General features: G+C 38.8%; 1 protein-coding gene across 4 annotated transcripts in view; it reads right to left on the bottom strand.

Moving 5' to 3' along the window:
* FARS2 (phenylalanyl-tRNA synthetase 2, mitochondrial) overlaps nucleotides 1-18,398 on the bottom strand; it is a 571,180-nt gene that overhangs the window by 144,699 nt on the left and 408,083 nt on the right. For all 4 annotated transcript variants that reach the window (XM_053664097.1, XM_053664098.1, XM_053664099.1 and 1 more), the window contains one exon: nucleotides 15,672-15,823. In XM_053664097.1, coding sequence (XP_053520072.1) covers nucleotides 15,672-15,823 — 152 coding nt within the window. The remainder of the gene's footprint in view (nucleotides 1-15,671; nucleotides 15,824-18,398) is intronic.

Here is an 18,398-nt window from a genome sequence, read left to right as displayed (position 1 = left end):
TGTCTGGTTTGCAGGCCCGCGCTCAATCCACTGAGCTACACCGGCCAGGGCTATCCACATTTTTATAAGAGAGTATAAGTCCTTTAAGATCTGACCCTTCCAACCTCCCCTGCTTCATTTCTTCCCTTTTTTTATGTTTCACATATATTAATCATACTAAATTCCTCTATGTCTCTATCATCCTGTCTTTGTGCATGCTGCCCATTCTGCCTGGAACTTCGTGGCCCTTTCCATATCTAATTCCTAATTTCCATATCTAACTTCAGCTGATTTCAGCTGAACCACGATCTGTAACAGTTTTAGAGCATTTAAGGCAAGGTAAGGTATTAGGTACCCTTTTTTGAAATCATGGTCGTGCATGTCTCATCTAAGACACTTTTCACATTGAACTGCAAATATATCTATGTCCACTGACTCATCAGACTGTAAGCTCCTTGAAGAGATCATTTTTATAGCTCTTGACCAGATATCACAGATAGCACAGGGTGCCTCACCTATGATAAGTGTTCAATACATGTTCATTGGAATGAATGAGTCACAACTTGAGATAGCATTAATATTTAATTTGATTTTTCCCTAGCTAAGAGAAAAATAAACATTTAAAATTCACACTGAAAAGAAACATTAGGAGCCCAAGGACCAAGCCTCATCTCTGTGGTGCTCCAGAGTTTGCTGAAGTTGATCACTTCAGCCTGTTATCTCTTCCTTCGTGTCCGCTCGCAGTGCCAAATGTGTGTAAGTAATTACACATGTCTTTGAACTCATTTGGTCTTAAGTAATGGAAACCCACATCAAACCATCAGGGGTATTACACTCCCTTATAGAACCTGAGGACAACTGAGCTGTGGGAAGGGCAGGTTGCAGCTGGGCCTCAGAATAGGATGGAAGCAGAGACTCAGCCACACCAGCATTTTCTTTCCATCTCGCATCTCTGTTGCTGTTTCCTTCTTTCTCTCTTCCTCTACCTCTCTTTCTGCTCACCACATTCTCCCCACTATAGGAAATATGGCCAGAGATGGATCATAGCTCTAACCCTCACACTTTAAGCTCTTTGATTTTTCCTCTAAACATCACACAGAAAAGGCCTTATTTGGCCTGCTGTTAGGTACCCCTGTACAAATCAAGGAAACCAAAGGGCAGAGTCTCACTGCACCATGTGGAGTTTCTCTATTAACCATGCATACAAGGGAAGAACTGCTTCTACAGGAGGATGGATGTCCACAGCCCTTTTCAGGCTGCACCACCCCTATTGCTCTAAACAGGTGCAGTGGTTTGGAAACTCCATATTTGAGAGATCTGAAGCTTCTGTCTTTCTCATACAGACAGCTTTTTTCTTCCTTGCATGTTACCTTCTTTCAAACGTTTTCCTTTCTCCTCTTGTGGCAAACAAACAAACACAGAGAAATACATTACAGTTTGACTTCTTGAGTTTCCGTCCAATCCTGTGATTTCCTTTCTTCCAATCAGAAAACAGTTTCTTAGGTAGTAAGCTTGCTTGTGAACACATGTGAAATACCCTTTGGGACTTTCAGAAATACATGAGAGGGTTTTTATGAGATAGACTGTGTGAGCTAGTGAATAATGACATGATCAGGATTTCTGAATACAAGCACCCTAATTCATTTCCTAGACTGCTTACTATCACAAATGGCCCCCACCAAGTCAGGGTTCCCTTACCTGCACCACATTGCTTTGAGGTATCCTTCTCTTCATGTAAATCATATAGAACATTCCATCTTGCTCTTCCCTCACTAGAAACCTGATTAAATTCCCATCCTGATAACACCTTCTCTGTCTCCAAACAACACTGGAATAATTAGATCACTGTGAAACTATACACTATTGAAATAAAACAAAACAAAAAACCAAACAAGCAAAGTGAGGCTCCTGTAAAGAACTGCTGCTCTCCTGCATTTTATAACTTACCTGCCCTCCATACCCTGCCACACACAGGACTTAGATGCAGCCTTGTTCTGGACTTCAAACCCAATCCCAACTCTGAAGAGGAGACAACCAGGAGCCCTGGCAGCAGCCCACCAGCACAGCCTCTGGCAGTCCCACTCATGGTTCTGCTGTGACACAAGGAAAGCAGTGTCCACATGCCCCTGTGACTAAGCCTACATCAGTAACTGCATTGCTGCCCCTAAGCCCAGCTTCTCTGTGACTGCCTGTCTGCTCCCAGCACTCCTCCACTGTGCTCCCTGAGTGCTTGCCCTTCTACCAAAGTCCCTGATAGGATACCTTAGACCTTGGGTGCTGCTTGGACCATCTGTGCATACCACTGGTCCCTCTCCCTGGAGTTGACCTCTCATCCCATATGTTCCTGCCCCTGTCTTCTTTTGTACACCGATGTTATGACCAAGGTAAGGAAAATAAGTAGCCTGAGAGACAGACTGGGCTGCTACTGCATGGCACTGCCAGCCTATACACTGTGCAAGTCATGGCTTCAGGTTGTGTGATGTTGGAGCCCAGAGGAACTGGCAGCAGAAAAGGGCTTGCTTCTAGCTCAGAGGACACCAGCAAGGTAAGGCCCAAGTCTGCCATGGCCATCTCTGTTCAGAAATTTTAATTTTGAAGAGTGACACAAAGAAGTCTCACTTATAGATCCGTAAGACCTTTTTACAAATCACTGGCCCATCTTTACAGATTCAACTCCAAAATCTATAATTAGGATAATGTTTGATCACCCTATGTATAATTCTGAGTTTGAATAGTGGTTTCATAAATCTTTTTGGTTACTAGGACACATTATTAACTGTGATGGCCACTATACATTCAAGGCTAAGATTCTGTGAGTGTGAAGAATAAGGTAGCTGACATAGGAACTGACAGTGGAAGTGGGTGGTGGGAGGGCAGACTCCCATTGCTGGCTCTGGACATCAAATCAAAGTGGTAGCCAGTCAAAAGAAGTGACCCTGTGAACTGGGTTAACAAATTTAAAGACCCCAAACAATTTAAGGCCTTATTCATAATTGCCCAAAACGATGGGGTGGGACTGCCCCCTCTATCCCATTTATGCTACCAATTCTGTGATTTATTTTCCCCTCACAGGTTGCCTTTAGTGCACATTTTAATTTGATTTAATCTGATCAACGCTGTTGAGTTCGGGACATGGAAACGTCAGGGACATGAGTTACTCTTACCTTGCATCTTGGAAAAATAGCATTCAATCTCTCCACCACAAATGAGTACAGGAGATGAGAAGGGAAGACAGTATCCAAAGACCACCCCCACCAAAAAAAACAAAAGAAAGGAAAACAAACAAACAAAAATAAAAAACCCACTAACAGAAAGTTATAGAGGAAAACGTGGTTTCATTGTGAATTTTCATGAAGGTGTGCTGTAAACCAGCAGCTCACTACAGGTACGACTCACCCAGTGCCCGACTCCTCTCCTTGTCTAGCTTTTGTCAAGCAGTCTCTCTGCTCCTTTCTGCTCTGGGCAGAGATGCTACTCTCAGGGTCCTGCCAGATCAATGCTGAAGGCAACCCAGAGAGTCTTTCAGCAATTGGTGACATGCTGGGGGACAAGGCACAACTAAGTGCTGAGAAACTGAACTAATTGTGTTTTCATTTGTCTAACACTGGTGGCAAACAGGGCTGCTACGTGACAGCTATGAAATGCAACCTTCGTGGACTGCTTAAAAAAAGAAAAGGTAGGGAGAAAAAAATATCCAGGCTAAAAATAGTTTTCTAAGAACTGCTTTCTGCACTGCCTGAACTGTAACAATAAAAGTTCTTACAGTTTCAGCACCAGCACTGCAATAAAAACGAAGAAAGAGAAGCAGCCAGGAGAGTTCCAAAGCAGCCCAGCTGTCTCTAGCCTTCTCCTAGGTAGCACGTGCTATCAATTTCAAGGGGACATGACTTCTGGCAAGCCTCCCAAGATTAGCTGTGGTTAGCTTTTCATTGCTGACCAATCTTTAAGTTCAGATAACTGCACTTACTTGCCTCTGTCAAAAGAGGAACAAGATCAGGGAGTGATTTGCAAACCAAACATGTCATCCCACCTGCCACTGTCCATAGCACTTTTCCAATGCACATTCCAAAGAACAGCCACACTGACTATACAGCTCTGCTGACCGGCATCTATGCGAACTGAAAAAGTTTTTTCTGATTACAATTTTACCCCTTAAGTTGCAGGAAGAACATGGATCATTTCAGAACAAGTTTTATATAAAGCCTCATTCTGCATTTCCATTATTATGAGAACATCCCATTCATCTGTATTTGGTGTCAAATCTAAGACTCCCAGCTGTATGTAGGTTATTCTTTATTTTACTAAACAAGAGAAGCTGATTGTGGAAGTTAATGCTCTGTACTCTAATAGCTAAATTTTTTTCCTGATCTCTGTGCAGTTTTCAGAGCATTTCACATATATAGGCATGTGAAATGTTTGCAGCTACTATTTAAGAATGCTATTAGTACTCTCGGTGGTATATTAAAAAAACCCTGAGGCTCAGAAAGACCCAATATCAAACATCTAGGATATGAAAAGTCAACATTCCAGTTGTGGCTCCTGACTCTGAATTCTGAGCTCTTTCCACTGGACGAAATTGCCTCTGTTTCTTACGTCATAAACTACTTCCAGTCCTTGAATGAAGAAGGATCAACTTACCATCCATCCACCAAGCATCATGTAGAGAGCCTCCTTCCACTAATATCAACACTGCAGGAAGATGAAAGCAAGCTACTATACCACAGTTCTACCTAAGGAGTTTCCATCAAGTGAAATAAACTAGGAAAGTTTACACATAAATAAAGAATAAAACAGATGAATGAGCCAATAATTAGGGACAGTTACATAGAGTTCTATACATAAAGTAGGCTGGTGGAGTAAGAAGAAGACAACACTTGGGTATTTTTTCTGAAAAACTGCCCAGTGAATCCTTCTGGTTGAAAATACCCAGGCTGAGGCTTCCTGTTCTGGAAAGCAGGCTGGACTGTTTTATTAAGGTGCCTAACTGGATCAACAATGGGTTCTTGACCTAATTATGGTTGACCCACAAATTGCCCAGCACTTCAGAAGGCCTGGTGCAAGGGCTTTGCCCAAAAGGGATGATGTTTGTCAGTCACTTAGGTTTCACTTAGGTTAGTTCCTTCCAGAATTTGTACCGGGATCATGGAGAGGGCTGGCCAGAAAAGACTTTGGCCAATGCAGAAAGAGGTAGAAATGTTCACATGGGTAAGCTGAAGGAAGGGAGTAGAGGACACAGATGCTGAGCAGAAGGAGCAAGGAGAGGGACAAAGCCAGAGGCAAAAAGATGTAGAAAGTCTCTGGTCCTTAGACCTACCTGGTTCTGAATAGCTTTCCAGTTCTAATTCAGGTATCTCTTTCAATAAATCCCCCTTTCTTAAAGTGATCACTGTAAGTGAATCTGCCTGGCAAAAAAAAGAATCTAAACACTCATAGTTCTTTTTATATAAACTCAAGTTTTCTACTAAAGAGATTCACTCACATTAATTAGAATCAGAATTAGATGTATCTCATTCATAGGTATCAGAAGGTTGTCAGACATAGAGGGCTTGTCATGCTGCCTCCTTGGTAAATCTTCCCAGACCAATCAATGGTCTCTTTCCTCTGAATCTACAGCCTTAGACATGTACCTGTTTATTTTAAGTCAATGCAAGTTTACTGAGCATCAATCGTGTGCAAGAAACAGTGTAGTCTGTTGATTAGGCTTAACCAACCTTATTGTCACCTTATGCCTTTTATTGCCCCTGTGTTATTTGGCTCCATAAAACTGGGATCTTGCCTCAACATTCCTGTGGTACCAATAGCCCACTATTTCCCATAACAGAGGAACTCAAGAATCAATTGCTAAATATATTTATGGCATGCCTTTTTGCCTAAAATTCAAGGAAATAAAAAAAAAATGATAGTGCCTGAGTCAAAACCTACTGGGTTCAGATTAAACAGAAAACAAAGAAATATCTATATAAACAGTAAATCTACAAACTTGTAAGTTAAGGTCAGAAATCTCCAAAATTTCTACAAAAATATAATCTTCTAAAACTGAATGAAGAAGCAGCAGAAAGCCTGAACAGACCAATAAAAGTTCATGAAATTGAAGCAGTAATAAAAAAACTCCTCGCAAGCAGAGTCCTGGACTATATGGTTTCACAGAATTTTACAAAACTTTTAAGAAAGACATGAAAATAACCCTTATTCTTCTCAGACTATTCCGAAAAATCCAAGAAGAGGGAAGACTACGGAACTCTTTTTATGGAGCCAGCGTCATCCTAATTCCAAAATCAGATAAAGACACAACAAAAAAGGAAAACTACAAGTCAATATTGCTGATGAACATAGACACTAAAATCCTCAACAAAATACTGACAAACCACGTCCGGCAATACATTAAAAAGATTACACGCCATGATCAAGTGGGATTCATCCCAGGGATGCAAGGATGGTACAACATTTGCAAATCAATAAACATAGTACATCACATAAGCAAAAGGAAAGACAAAAATCACACGACTGTATCAATGGCTGCAGAAAAAGCATTCTGCACCTATTTATGATCAAAACACTCAGCAAATTGGGAGAAGAGGGAACATTCCTCAACATGATAAAAACTATATACGAGACACCTACAGCCAACACCATACTCAATGGGCAAAAACTAAAAGCTTTCCCACTAAGATCAGGAACAAGAAAAGGATGTCTGCTTGTGTGCTTTCACCACTTCTATTCAATATAGTATTGGATGTCTTAGCCACAGTGATCAGATAAGAAAGAGAAATAAAAGGCATCCAAGTTGAAAAGGAGGAAGTAAAATTGTCCCTGTTTGTAGATGAGATAATTGTATACATAGAAAACCCTATAGACTCCACCAAAGAACTGCTTGACCTAGTAAGTGAATCTGGCAAAACAGTAGGGTTAAAAGTCAATATTCAGAACTAAAAGACATTTTTATACACCAACAACAAAAGATCAGAATCAGAAATCAAGAAAAAAATCCCATGTGCTATAGCAACAAGAAAAATAAAATACCCAGGAATAAACCTAACCAAGGAGGTAAAAGACCTATACTCAGAAAACAACACAACACTCAAGAAAGAAATTAAGGAAGACACAAATAAATGAAAGCATATACCGTGTTCATGGATTGGAAGAATCAACATCATCAAAATGTTCATACTACCCAATAAACAATTATAGTTTCAATGCAATCCCCATTAAAATACCAATAACATATTTCACAGATATAGAACAAACATTTCAAAAATTTATATGGAACTATAAATGACCCTGATTAGCCATGGCAATTTTGAATAAGAACAAAGTAGGAGGGATCACAATTAACGGATATCAAACTCTATTACAAGGCCACTGTAATCAAAAGAATATGGCATAAGAACAGACACATAGACCAGAGGAATAGAATAGAGAGCCCAGAAATAAACCCAAGTCTCTATGGTCAATTACTATTCGACAAAGGGGGCAGAAGCATAAAATAAAGTAAAAGTAGATTCTTCAACAAATGGTGTTGGAAGATCTGGACAGCTACATGCAAAAAAATGAAACTCGAGCACCACCTTACACTATACACACAAATAAATTCAAGGTGGATAAAAGACTTAAATATAAGTCATGACACCAAAAAAGTCCTAAAGGAGAACATAGGCAGGAAAATCTCAGACATTTCACATAGCATTATTTTCACTGATATACCCCCTAGAGCAAGGGACATAAAGAATAAACAAATGGGACCTCAAAAAGGAAAATAAAAAGCTTCTCATCAAAAATAAAAAGCTCTGTACAGCTAAAGAAAACAGCATTAAAATGGAAAGAAAACCAACCTTATGGGAAAACATATTTGCAAATGATACCTTGGACAAGGGTCTGATGTCCAAAATATATGAAGAACTCACATGACTCCACTCTGGAAAGATAAACAATCCGATTAAAAAATGGGCAAAGGACTTGAATAAACAGTTCCCCAAGGACATACAGAGGGCCCAGAGACATATGAAAAGATGCTCAGCATCACCAGCCATCAGACAGATGCAAATTAAAACCACACTGAGATACCACTTCACACTGGTCAGAGTGGGCATCATAAACAAATCAACAAACAAGTGTTACAGAGAATGTGGAGAAAAGAAAACCCTAGTACACTGTTGGTGGCAATGTAGACTAGTACAGCCAGTATGGAAAATAGTATGAAATTTCTCCCCAAAATAAAAATGAAATTGCCTTTTGACCCAGCAATATCACTGTTGGGATTATACCCTAAGGATACTGAAACACCAATTCAAAAGAACCTATGCACCCCAATACTCATAGCAGCACAATTTACAATAGCCAAGTGCTGGAAGCAGACTAGGTGCCCATCAATAAATGAGTGGATCAAAAAACTGTGGTACACTTATACAATGGAATACTACACAGCAGAAAGAAAGAAGGAGCTCCTACCCTTTGTGACAGCATGGATGGATCTGGAGAGCATTATGCTAAGTGAAATAAGCCAGGTGGTGAAAGAGAAATACCATATGATCTCACTTAAAAGTGAAACCTTATCAACAAAAGAAACAAGCAAGCAAAATACAACCAGAAACATTGAAATAAAGAACAAACTGACAATAACCAGAGAGGAGGAAGAGGGATAATAGGGGAAGGGCATCAAGGAACATGTATAAAGGACACATGGACAAAGCCAAATGAGGTAGGTTGGAGGGTGGAGGCAGGGATGGTGGGTGTGGGGATGTGGGGGGGTGAAAATAGAGAAAACTGTACTTGAACAATAAAAGATAAATAAAATAAAATAAAATAAAATAAAATAAAATAAAATAAAATAAAATAAAATAAAATAAAATAAAAACTATGTGAAAAAAGAAGTCTGATGACAGGTGCATAATGCATAATTTCATTTAGATAAAACTTTAGAAAATGCAAACTAATCTATAGTGACAAAAGGCAAATCAGCAAGTGTTCGGTATGGGGAGAGGGCAGAGGCACGAGAGGGGCTACAAAGGGGAAAAACAACTTTTGGTAATGATGATTGTTTATTCTCTTGACTGGGGTAATAGTTTCTCAGGGGTATCTATATGTGAAAATTTATAAAATTGTATCAATATGTGCACTTTACTATACCTCATACCTCAAAAAGGCTGTTTAAAGAATACCAAAAAAAGTAGTGTGTTCACTTGACTTATGAGGCTAATTAGACAAGGGCAGGCATATGACTACAGTGGAACCTGTCCACCGGCTGGCCAGTGATCTTGAATCTAGTGAGAAAAGTTGAGTTGGGCCTACTGGTTCGATTTGTCAAGAGTTAGAATTGAGCAAGAGACTTGCAGTTGATGCTGAGAGGTGGAACATTCAGGTCATTTAGAATTAGCAGCTAGGCAGAGTACTCTGAACTCTGCATGACATGAAAGAGCAGAAACTATATGGTGGGAAGGTGGGGAGAAATAAAGTGGATGTGAGAAAGTAAAATAGAAAGAAAAGAATAAATTGGTAGACACACCACAGAAAGAGTAATGGAAATAGAGCAAGGTCAAACCCTGCCATAGTTCCTACTCTTATGAAGCCTAGTTGGTTTGTCCAGATTTTCTTGTGCTTCATCAGGTGTGTTCCTTGGAACCACAAGGACCCCCACTGAAACATCTCCCCCTTGTATCCTTCTATCCCTTCTCCCTGCTGGTCATAACATAAAAATAATGAAGAAACCTTTTTCAAAAGAAATTAAACATTTTCTGCTAAATGATACCTCAGTGGTTCTCAAAAGGGCAATTTTGCCTATCAAGTGATATTTAACAATGTCTGGAGACATTTTTGATCGTCATAGGCGGTAGGATTGGTTGTGTGCTACTGATATCTAGTGAATAGAGGTGAGAGCTGCTAAATATCTTACGATGCACAGGACAGCCCCATGGCAAAGAACTCTCTGGCCCAAAATAGTACAGAGGTTGAAAAGCCTTGCCCTGGAACCAATGGAGTGATAATACAAAGCACATACCATCTTCAGTATTCAAGGGTCAAATGTCATTTGATGTTCAAGGATGGAACAAGTCAACACTGGGAAAACATTAAAAATGTTGAGTGTTGTTAGAGTGTTGAGATGATGGCTGACCTCTGCTTTTTCTATTTTCAAAGTTCTGTGTGTTGGGTACTATTTGATAAAGCAAAAATACATAAAAACAGAAAGAAAGAAAAGAAAGAAAGGAAGGAAGGAAGGAAGGAAGGAAGGAAGGAAGGAAGGAAGGAAGGAAGGAAGGAAGGAAGGAAGGAAGGAAGGAAGGAAGGAAGGAAGAAAAGGAAAGACTCAAAATAGGGAGGAAGGAAAGAGTCACCTGAACTGCCTCACCCACACCACATCATGGAAAGTTATGACCAGGCAATGTCCACGACTCACACCCACTCAGAAGAGGGCCAGCCACACTGAAAAAGTGCCTTTTATGGTGAAGTCCCTCTTCTGAATTCTGTTAAAAATAAAGACAAATGTTACAGTACACTTATAGGCATATTTTGGAGATAGTGTGAGTGTGGCTTCAGGCCACTGCAATAAAACGAGTATTACAATAAAACAAGGCACACATTTTTTTGGTTTTCCAATGCTTATAAAAGTTATGTTTATAGTATACTATAGTCTGTTAAGTGTGCAATAGTATTATTGCTTAAAAATCCAATGTATATACTTTAATTAAAACTACTTCATTGCTAAAAAATGATAACTATCATCTGAGCCTTCAGAGAGTTGTAATCTTTTTTACTGGTGGAGGGTCTTGCCTCCATATAGATGAAAGTGAAATATCTGTAAAGCACAATAAAGTGCACCACCATAAAACAAGGTCTGCCTGTACTTTTGAAAAAATTTATAAAATATAATTGTGAGAAAGATCAACTAGGGCTGAGGGGAGCCGAGACTCACCTCTGGTGTCCACAGGTCAGCGTGCTCACCTCTAGTGTCTCAGCCATAACCAGACCCTGACTAACAGGACATGGACTCAGGAAATGTGCCCACAACTGTATGAAAAGGACCTAGGAAAGTCAGCAGCCCCAGGAACAAAGTGCAAAGAATTGCTTTGCCGACCTCTCCAGCCAGCCCCTGCTGCAGACACCTGGAACATTTTTCACTACCACTGCTTTCTTGTGGTTAAATCAGATAGTACTTCTTTTAAAATCCATAATTCTAACTTTCAAAAAGTTCTGCCTTAAACTCAAAGCAAATCTGTGCTATTCAAGTTTACTTTATTTATAGTCCATCTCCTCAGGTCACAAGAGACTGCCTTGCTTCCCCAAATGAGGTGGTCAGCAGTTGAAGACAACTGTTAAGTTTTGTTTTGCTCTTCTTTGCTACTTTTTCTGTCCTAGCATAAGAAATATTTCAAGCAAATGTGCTTTCTTATTACACAGTACATGCATATAGTACTATATTCCAAAGGTATCAAACTATACACAGTAACACCAGCTCTTCTCTCCAGAGGTAATTAATCTGTGCTCTACTTTTTGTTGCATAAAATTTGGAAGTACAAGGATTCTTCTACACATTAAGTGGCCTATAGATTATGTGGCAAGTGTACTCTGGGAGAAGGTTCTGAATGATGAACTGGAAAAAAATGTCAGCTTCTTCTAAACTGAACAACTATCCTCCTTCGGGCACAAACTTATCTGAAATTAACAACAAAATAAAATGCCCATTTGTGTAACACTATAAAATTAGGTTCATATTCAACAGTTTATGTCTCTTTAAAATATCTTGGGATCTGTTCTTGTCCAAAAAGTAACACTTGTCTATTTCAGAGAGTGGCTTTTCACTCAGAACTAGCATTTCTCAGGTTTGGATGTTAGGTAAAGACAGGGTCAGAGCTCTTGTGGATTATCTGATAATGTTTAATTGATGTATTTAGATAATAAATAAAATTAAAAAATCTTGAGGTCAAGGTAAGCCTTGATGAGTCAAGGTCAAGTGACACTTCACTTGCGACCATGCAAATGAGAGGAGACCGGGAGGGTGCCACGTGCTCAAGGAAGAATGAGCTTCTTTGGGAGAATTTCAGAATGAGTGGGGGGGTCTTTTAAAAAAATTACATGTGTCTCCTTCCCCTTTAAGAGGGGTCAGCAAACTATGGGCCAAATTTAGCCTACCCCTAGTTTTTATAATTAAAGCTTTATTGGAATACAACCATGATTGCTGGATTTTGCTTTTGCTATGAATGCTTTTGAAATGGTAGAGTTGAGTAGATGTGACAGACACTATGTGGCCCACAAAGAAAAAAGCTATTTACTATCTGTTCTTTAACAGCAGAAGTTTATAACCCCTGCCCTAGATCCTTCCTGAGAATCATTACACATTACGATGAGTCACCACTACTTTATAATATGTTCTTTTCCTCAATGCTGTAAGGGCAAGTTTTGTTTGTCTCTACTTTGGTTGTCAGTAACAAAGATTTGGAAAATAGTGGTTTAAACTAGATTCTTCTCTTTCTCCTAAAATCCGAGGTTGAACTGACACAGAGACCCAGGCTTGACTCCACATAGCTTTCATTACCACAGTCACACCGCGGCCCAAAATGGCTGTCAGAGCACCAGCCAGTATGTTCACATCCAGGTCACAGGAAGGAAAAAGGACAGCCTCAGCCCAATTCCTAAGTAAAGTTCCGAAAACACCACTAAACACTTATAAACTACTGGCTAAACTTGCCACAGAGATATACCTAGCTGAAATGTGGACTTTTCCTTGGCTAGCAAATTGCTTAGATTAAAAAAAAATATATCAATATTATGTTATTTTTAAAACAGGGGATTGGACATTGAGGGGTAATTAGCAATCTCTGCTACAGGAACCTTACTCGAGTGATTAAGCCCTTTATTAATACAGGTACGCTCTCTGGATAGGGTGATCATTTGACACAGCTCCAAATAATAGGCCTTAAGTGTTTGTTTAACATTTATTTAAGAGATGGTAAGATCAGTGACCGAGAAGCACTTTTTGGCTGGTTGTTTTCAAATTTCCAATCAAAAGTATTGTTTCCTCCAGATGGAATTGGACATATTCTCCTTTCACCAGTCAGTAAGGGCTTGTGTGTGTAGACCTGAGTTAACACAGTACTCCTATATAGTTCAGTGATTTTCTTTTTAATGGACTGTCTGCTTGCCTCGCATATCCCTAAGTCCACAGGACCCTGATCCTATACCCCACCTGCCCTGCAATCTCTCCAATTAACATGTCCATTCCACTCACCTCATCACTACATCTAGGGCAAAACATCGAATAGTAACATTTAGACTCTGATAACCTCTAACCAAAAAAAAAAAAAAGTATGCTTGTCTTGCTTTTAACAATGGTGATACAAGAGGTAGAGGTGGATCTAAGGCAATATCAGAAAGCAAGAATTTAGGAAGTAAAAAACTAAGAGTGGATTCTGAATCCCTGATTCCAGAAGGTTACTTGCATATTAAACAAGGGAAACACTGTCAAGTCACATGCTTTTGTGGCTTGTCAAGCCACATAATACTCAGCAGTCTTATTTCCTTACTTTTCCTCCTTTTCAAAAGTAATTATCCAGACTTGCAGTATCAACATGTAAACTCCTAGAAACTTCTTTTTTCACATAAAAGTACAAGGCTGAATGGGTATTCTGTCATGTCAGGAACCCAGGCTACCCTGCAAACTCATTCTATTTTCTTTAAAGTTAGGAGATAGACATCATCTGCAAGTTCCAAAATATATTTAAAGGCTGCCAAAAATAGCTGAAACCAAGTAGAAGCCAAATGGGAGAGAGAAGAAACACAGTGTCATATATCTGAACACATGTTCCCAAACACCAGCAAAAATATACTGCTCAGCACTGAGAATTGTAATCTGAAGTGCAAAGGTGATAACTAATAAGTACCGGAAGCGGAGTTAGCAAAGGTAAATCTTCTGTTTGCAACAAGGGTAGATTTGGGGTGGGAGGCAGACCTGCACAAAGACTCAAAGAGAAGAATGAGCCATATTTAAAGAAAAAGTTGGTTTCTTAGTAGTGGGGAAAAAGAAAGCCTCATGCTTGAGAAAACAACTAGCTTGGATGACTACGAGCCTCTCCCTGCCATGTGAACCCTTAGATCGCACCCCTCAACCCTGTGTAAACAGCTGATTTGGAAAATCCAATGCACTCAAATATGACTGACAAGGGCAATCACGTACATGTCACTGACACATCAATGAAAGCTAATAAAATGAAAGAGAAGTTGTAGAAAATGCAGCTAATGAATTATATGAAGTTTCTAGCAAAATATTTTACAATGAATTTTACAAACCAAATGAAATTTTTCAATGAAGGAAAATCACAAAGCAGAAACAGCTCAGAGAAAAGATAGCAAGAAAACAGGAACTGAAATGCTAGCTTCCAGAACTCACAAAAGGGGAAAACTAAAGTAGCTGAAGATCAGAATAGAATGTGTGCAAGGAAATGCAGTAGGGAGCAAAGCAGATAACACCTAGGATAATATTCAAAATAAAGTGGAAAACATTTAAAACAGAGTTTTAAAACACTGAGAGACAATGACTGATGTGGACACAGGCCTGCAGTGTCTGCATCATTATGGATGAGACATGAGCCATTCACACAGACTACCAAGTCTGGTGGAGGAAAAGGGACAACATGGCTTTTATCTCAAGGGGAGCAAAAGTTGTGACCCTTGCCTTGACTGGCTTTATTGGGTTTCTCTGCACATTGCATGATAATCCTCATTTACTATGCCCAGGTTCCCTGTAGGTGGTTACCTTTTACAGAAAACAAAGGAGCTAATACCACTAATCCTATCACAGAGGGAGAATATTTGCAAATGAAAAGGGCAAAAGTAGTTAAACTCATCCTTGGAAGGTTTAGCATGGATTTTAGGAAGTTACTTCAAGGCTTGCTGTCTCAATCCAGGATGAGGGAGTTTTTAGCAATAGCAAGTCCCAAAGTGGCCTGGGTACATTGTGGGCCTGATTCCCCATGGGAGAACCTATTCATGGGCGTGGGTCCTGTGCATCTCCGAGTGGGAGCTGGGCCCACTCCATGCAGAATGGTCTCCTATAAATGATAAGCAGAAAAGCCAGACAAAGGAGAGCCTCCTCATGCATGACTGGAATCCCTCAGTCATGGATCAGTACAAATCCTGAATTATATTAAAAAAAAAACAGTTCTAAAACTAAAGCAAAGTTAAACCTGATTAGTCTCTCATACACACACACACACACACACACACACACACACACACACACACACATCAGGGAGAACAAATCAACACTGAAATGAGTCCTGATAAAGTTATTAAACTTTATCTTAGGACCTAGTATAATTTTGCCTTTTGGTATACGCTTAATAAATTTTCACCTAGAGCCTCACAAAACAGCCTTTCCTTCACACACCCTTCATTCTGTCTCATCCCCTGTGATATGATATGTGACAACATCACTTCCAAAAGCAATACTGAAAAACTCCAAGAACTTCACAACATTCTGTTTCATATACTTTCTTTACTAAGGCAGGGAAAATTAAAAATGCATTTTAGAAAGATTTTCAGAAAGGATTGATATGAAAGGCTTTTCTGATAAACTATAAGCTCACTATAAATTGAGAAGATATTTTGTCTCATATGCATTGGGTTGCAGCAAAATTTTATTGTTTCCATATGCCACCTGTCACATAGAGAGAAAAAAAATAAAATCAGAAAGTTTTTTTACTTACTTTGGATGTTCAAACTTGTCTATAAGATCAACTTTTTCCACCAGGTCTCCTCCAATTGTTCGGACTAAGTCATAGAAATCATTTTCTGTGTAATTCTCAGGTGGCAACCAGAATGAAATGTCATTTACCACAGCAGGGTATTTGCTAAGAGGCTAACAAACAAAACAAGAGAAGAAAATACAGATTGATTTGTGAGTTGGACAAGAATATTTAAATTCTTCATGGAAAGTTACATTTGCCTAAATAGAAAATGCTAGTAAAACACTGTTTTAGCACTTGAATTTTCAGGAACAAAATGAACTTAAAAAATAAGTCAATATTAAAAATTTGCAAATTCCATTATGAATGCTATAGATTCTTATCACATTCATGGGTTACATTACCATTTGTTATATTTATATCACTATCAATGTTCAGTTTAGTATGAAGCATTTGAATTTATCATATTTCAGGTTTTTTCCATTTTAATAGTAGAGGAGAAAAGTTCACATTTAATTAACAAGTGATTCATTAACTTCTTGTGATACTTTCAGGAAGTCATTTTAATGAAGAAATAAAAGCTTGCCAAAATGGATATTTCAATTAATAATGTCATTATCTGTTAGTATTTCTAATTATTAAAATAAAGAAATGGTCATTTAGGGGGTTATTTTTCAAAGTATGCCTCTAAGGATGTGATAAACACAATGCAGCCATTTCTTCCATTTCCCCCCCATTTTTCGTTTATTAGAGTTTATGAGTTCATTATTATATTAAATAGACATTGAAAATTACATAGTTTTAGAAGTTACTGCATTTGTTCACATGGTTAACACATATACACATAAATATTTGAGCATACCTTTGGTCTATAAGTTATAAAAATGCTTTATTAAATGTTTCATTAGATAACTGTGAAGTCTTATCAGGGATGCCCAACCTTTGGCTTCTCTGGGCCACACTGGAAGAAGAGTTGTCTTGGGCCACACATTAAATACACAAACACTAATGAAAACTGATGAGCAAAAAAAAGGTTTTAAGTAAATTTACGATTTTGTGTTGGGCCGCATTCATAGCCATCCTGGGCTGCATGCGGCCCACAGGCCACAGGTTGGACATATTGGAGATATTCCCTGTAAGGGAATATCTGCTAAAGCAATAACTTTGTTAGAAGGGAAAATTTACAAATTGATTTATATCAAGCCTGATATCACTATAAACCCTTTGGTAAATCCCTGATTAGAAAATGTATAAAAGTTTTTTAAAATGCCAAAACCTCTAAAAAACCAAAAACTTAAACATAAAGGATTATTCAACTTAAAATAGCAATGAAATTGTCTAATAAATGAATCAGTTTAAAATACACAGTTCAAATGAACATAATTACGCTACTATCCAGGTGCTCCTGACAAAATACCAGTGTTTCTGAAAAACATCCGTTTTTCTCTCTTAAAGTCAAGACACTGCGATAAATACTCCATGGGTTAATGCAGCAACTGGAGATGGTAGGAGTTTGGTAGTTACAGTTTGGTAGAAAAGTTGCTTTTCCTTTGACAACACCCTCTGTCCATATGGAAACTTAGAAAGACTAGGTAAAGGGTTGGCATTGCCAAGATAGCATGCAATCTTCTCTCCACCTGATCAAGCTGAGGGGCCACCTTAGCTGAGAGAGTAAGTGAGACAAGATGACAGAAAAGGGAGCATCTGCATCAGTAACCCATCAACCTGAGGGGGAAGCTGTCAGCTTGAATAGAGGCCCCCAAAACATTAAAAAATATGTATTACAGTATGTACAGTTTTTAAAACCATGGAGTAAACCCCAGACTACTGTACTGCAAACCTACTTCAAGCTAACAAATTATAACAAGTTTAAAGTAGTGGTTTAAATAAAAGAATCAATCACTATACTAATTAGTATGTGTCAGATGTGTGTTACCACCTACACTACTAGGGACTCTTGTTTTTTTAGAGGGGGACAGTAAAATTTTGTTTTTAAAGTAAGAGGATAACTACAGATCTAATGGTTCCTAAAACATAGGCTTTTGGTACTTAATTAAAGGTAGTGTTAAAAACTATCCAGTGGTTTCCCGTTGTTCTTAGGGTAAAGTCACCAGTTCTTAAAAGGTTATACCTCTTTCTGTTGTTGTCCAGGCTCGAAACAGCCCAGCTTATTTGGTTTCTTGAACATACACTATTTCCTGCCCTCCTTATCCAACTTCTGGTCTTCTGCTACAAACACTCACTTCTTACTCACCCAGACCCTGTTAGTTCCTTGTTATATAACCTTACACTTTTCTTTCATTGTACTCTACATGACTGCAATTGTTTGTGTACTTACGTCTTCCCAGTATGTTACAATTTTGGAGGTGAGATGTGTATCTTTCTTCATCTCAGAATCTCTATCATCTTGCAAAACCCCCATGACACTGTGGGTATTTAGTAAGAGGGAACTGCAGAGCTGCCTTGTGTGAGCAATGGCTACATCACAATGAATCAATTCAGCCGTTCTTTCTTCTCTAACTGGACCAGCTAATGGACATATCAAGTAAATAAGGCATAGAGACTTGCCTCCACCCCTGGCTACCCAGGAAACAGTGACCAGGAGAAATGACAAAGAGGCTATATGTGGACAGGCCAAGTGACCTGGCAGAAATTTAATATTCCACAATTGTAGAATTAGAATTTTAAAACTGGAAAAGAATTATCAACCTAAATAAAGAGGCAGACTGAGGCAAGCTCAAATTACCA

This window comes from Artibeus jamaicensis, unplaced genomic scaffold (assembly GCF_021234435.1).
Source record: "Artibeus jamaicensis isolate MK-2021 breed Jamaican fruit bat unplaced genomic scaffold, CSHL_Jam_final contig_335, whole genome shotgun sequence".
In the NCBI taxonomy this organism is placed as follows: domain Eukaryota; kingdom Metazoa; phylum Chordata; class Mammalia; order Chiroptera; family Phyllostomidae; genus Artibeus; species Artibeus jamaicensis.
This window is presented reverse-complemented; position numbering and strand designations above follow the sequence as displayed.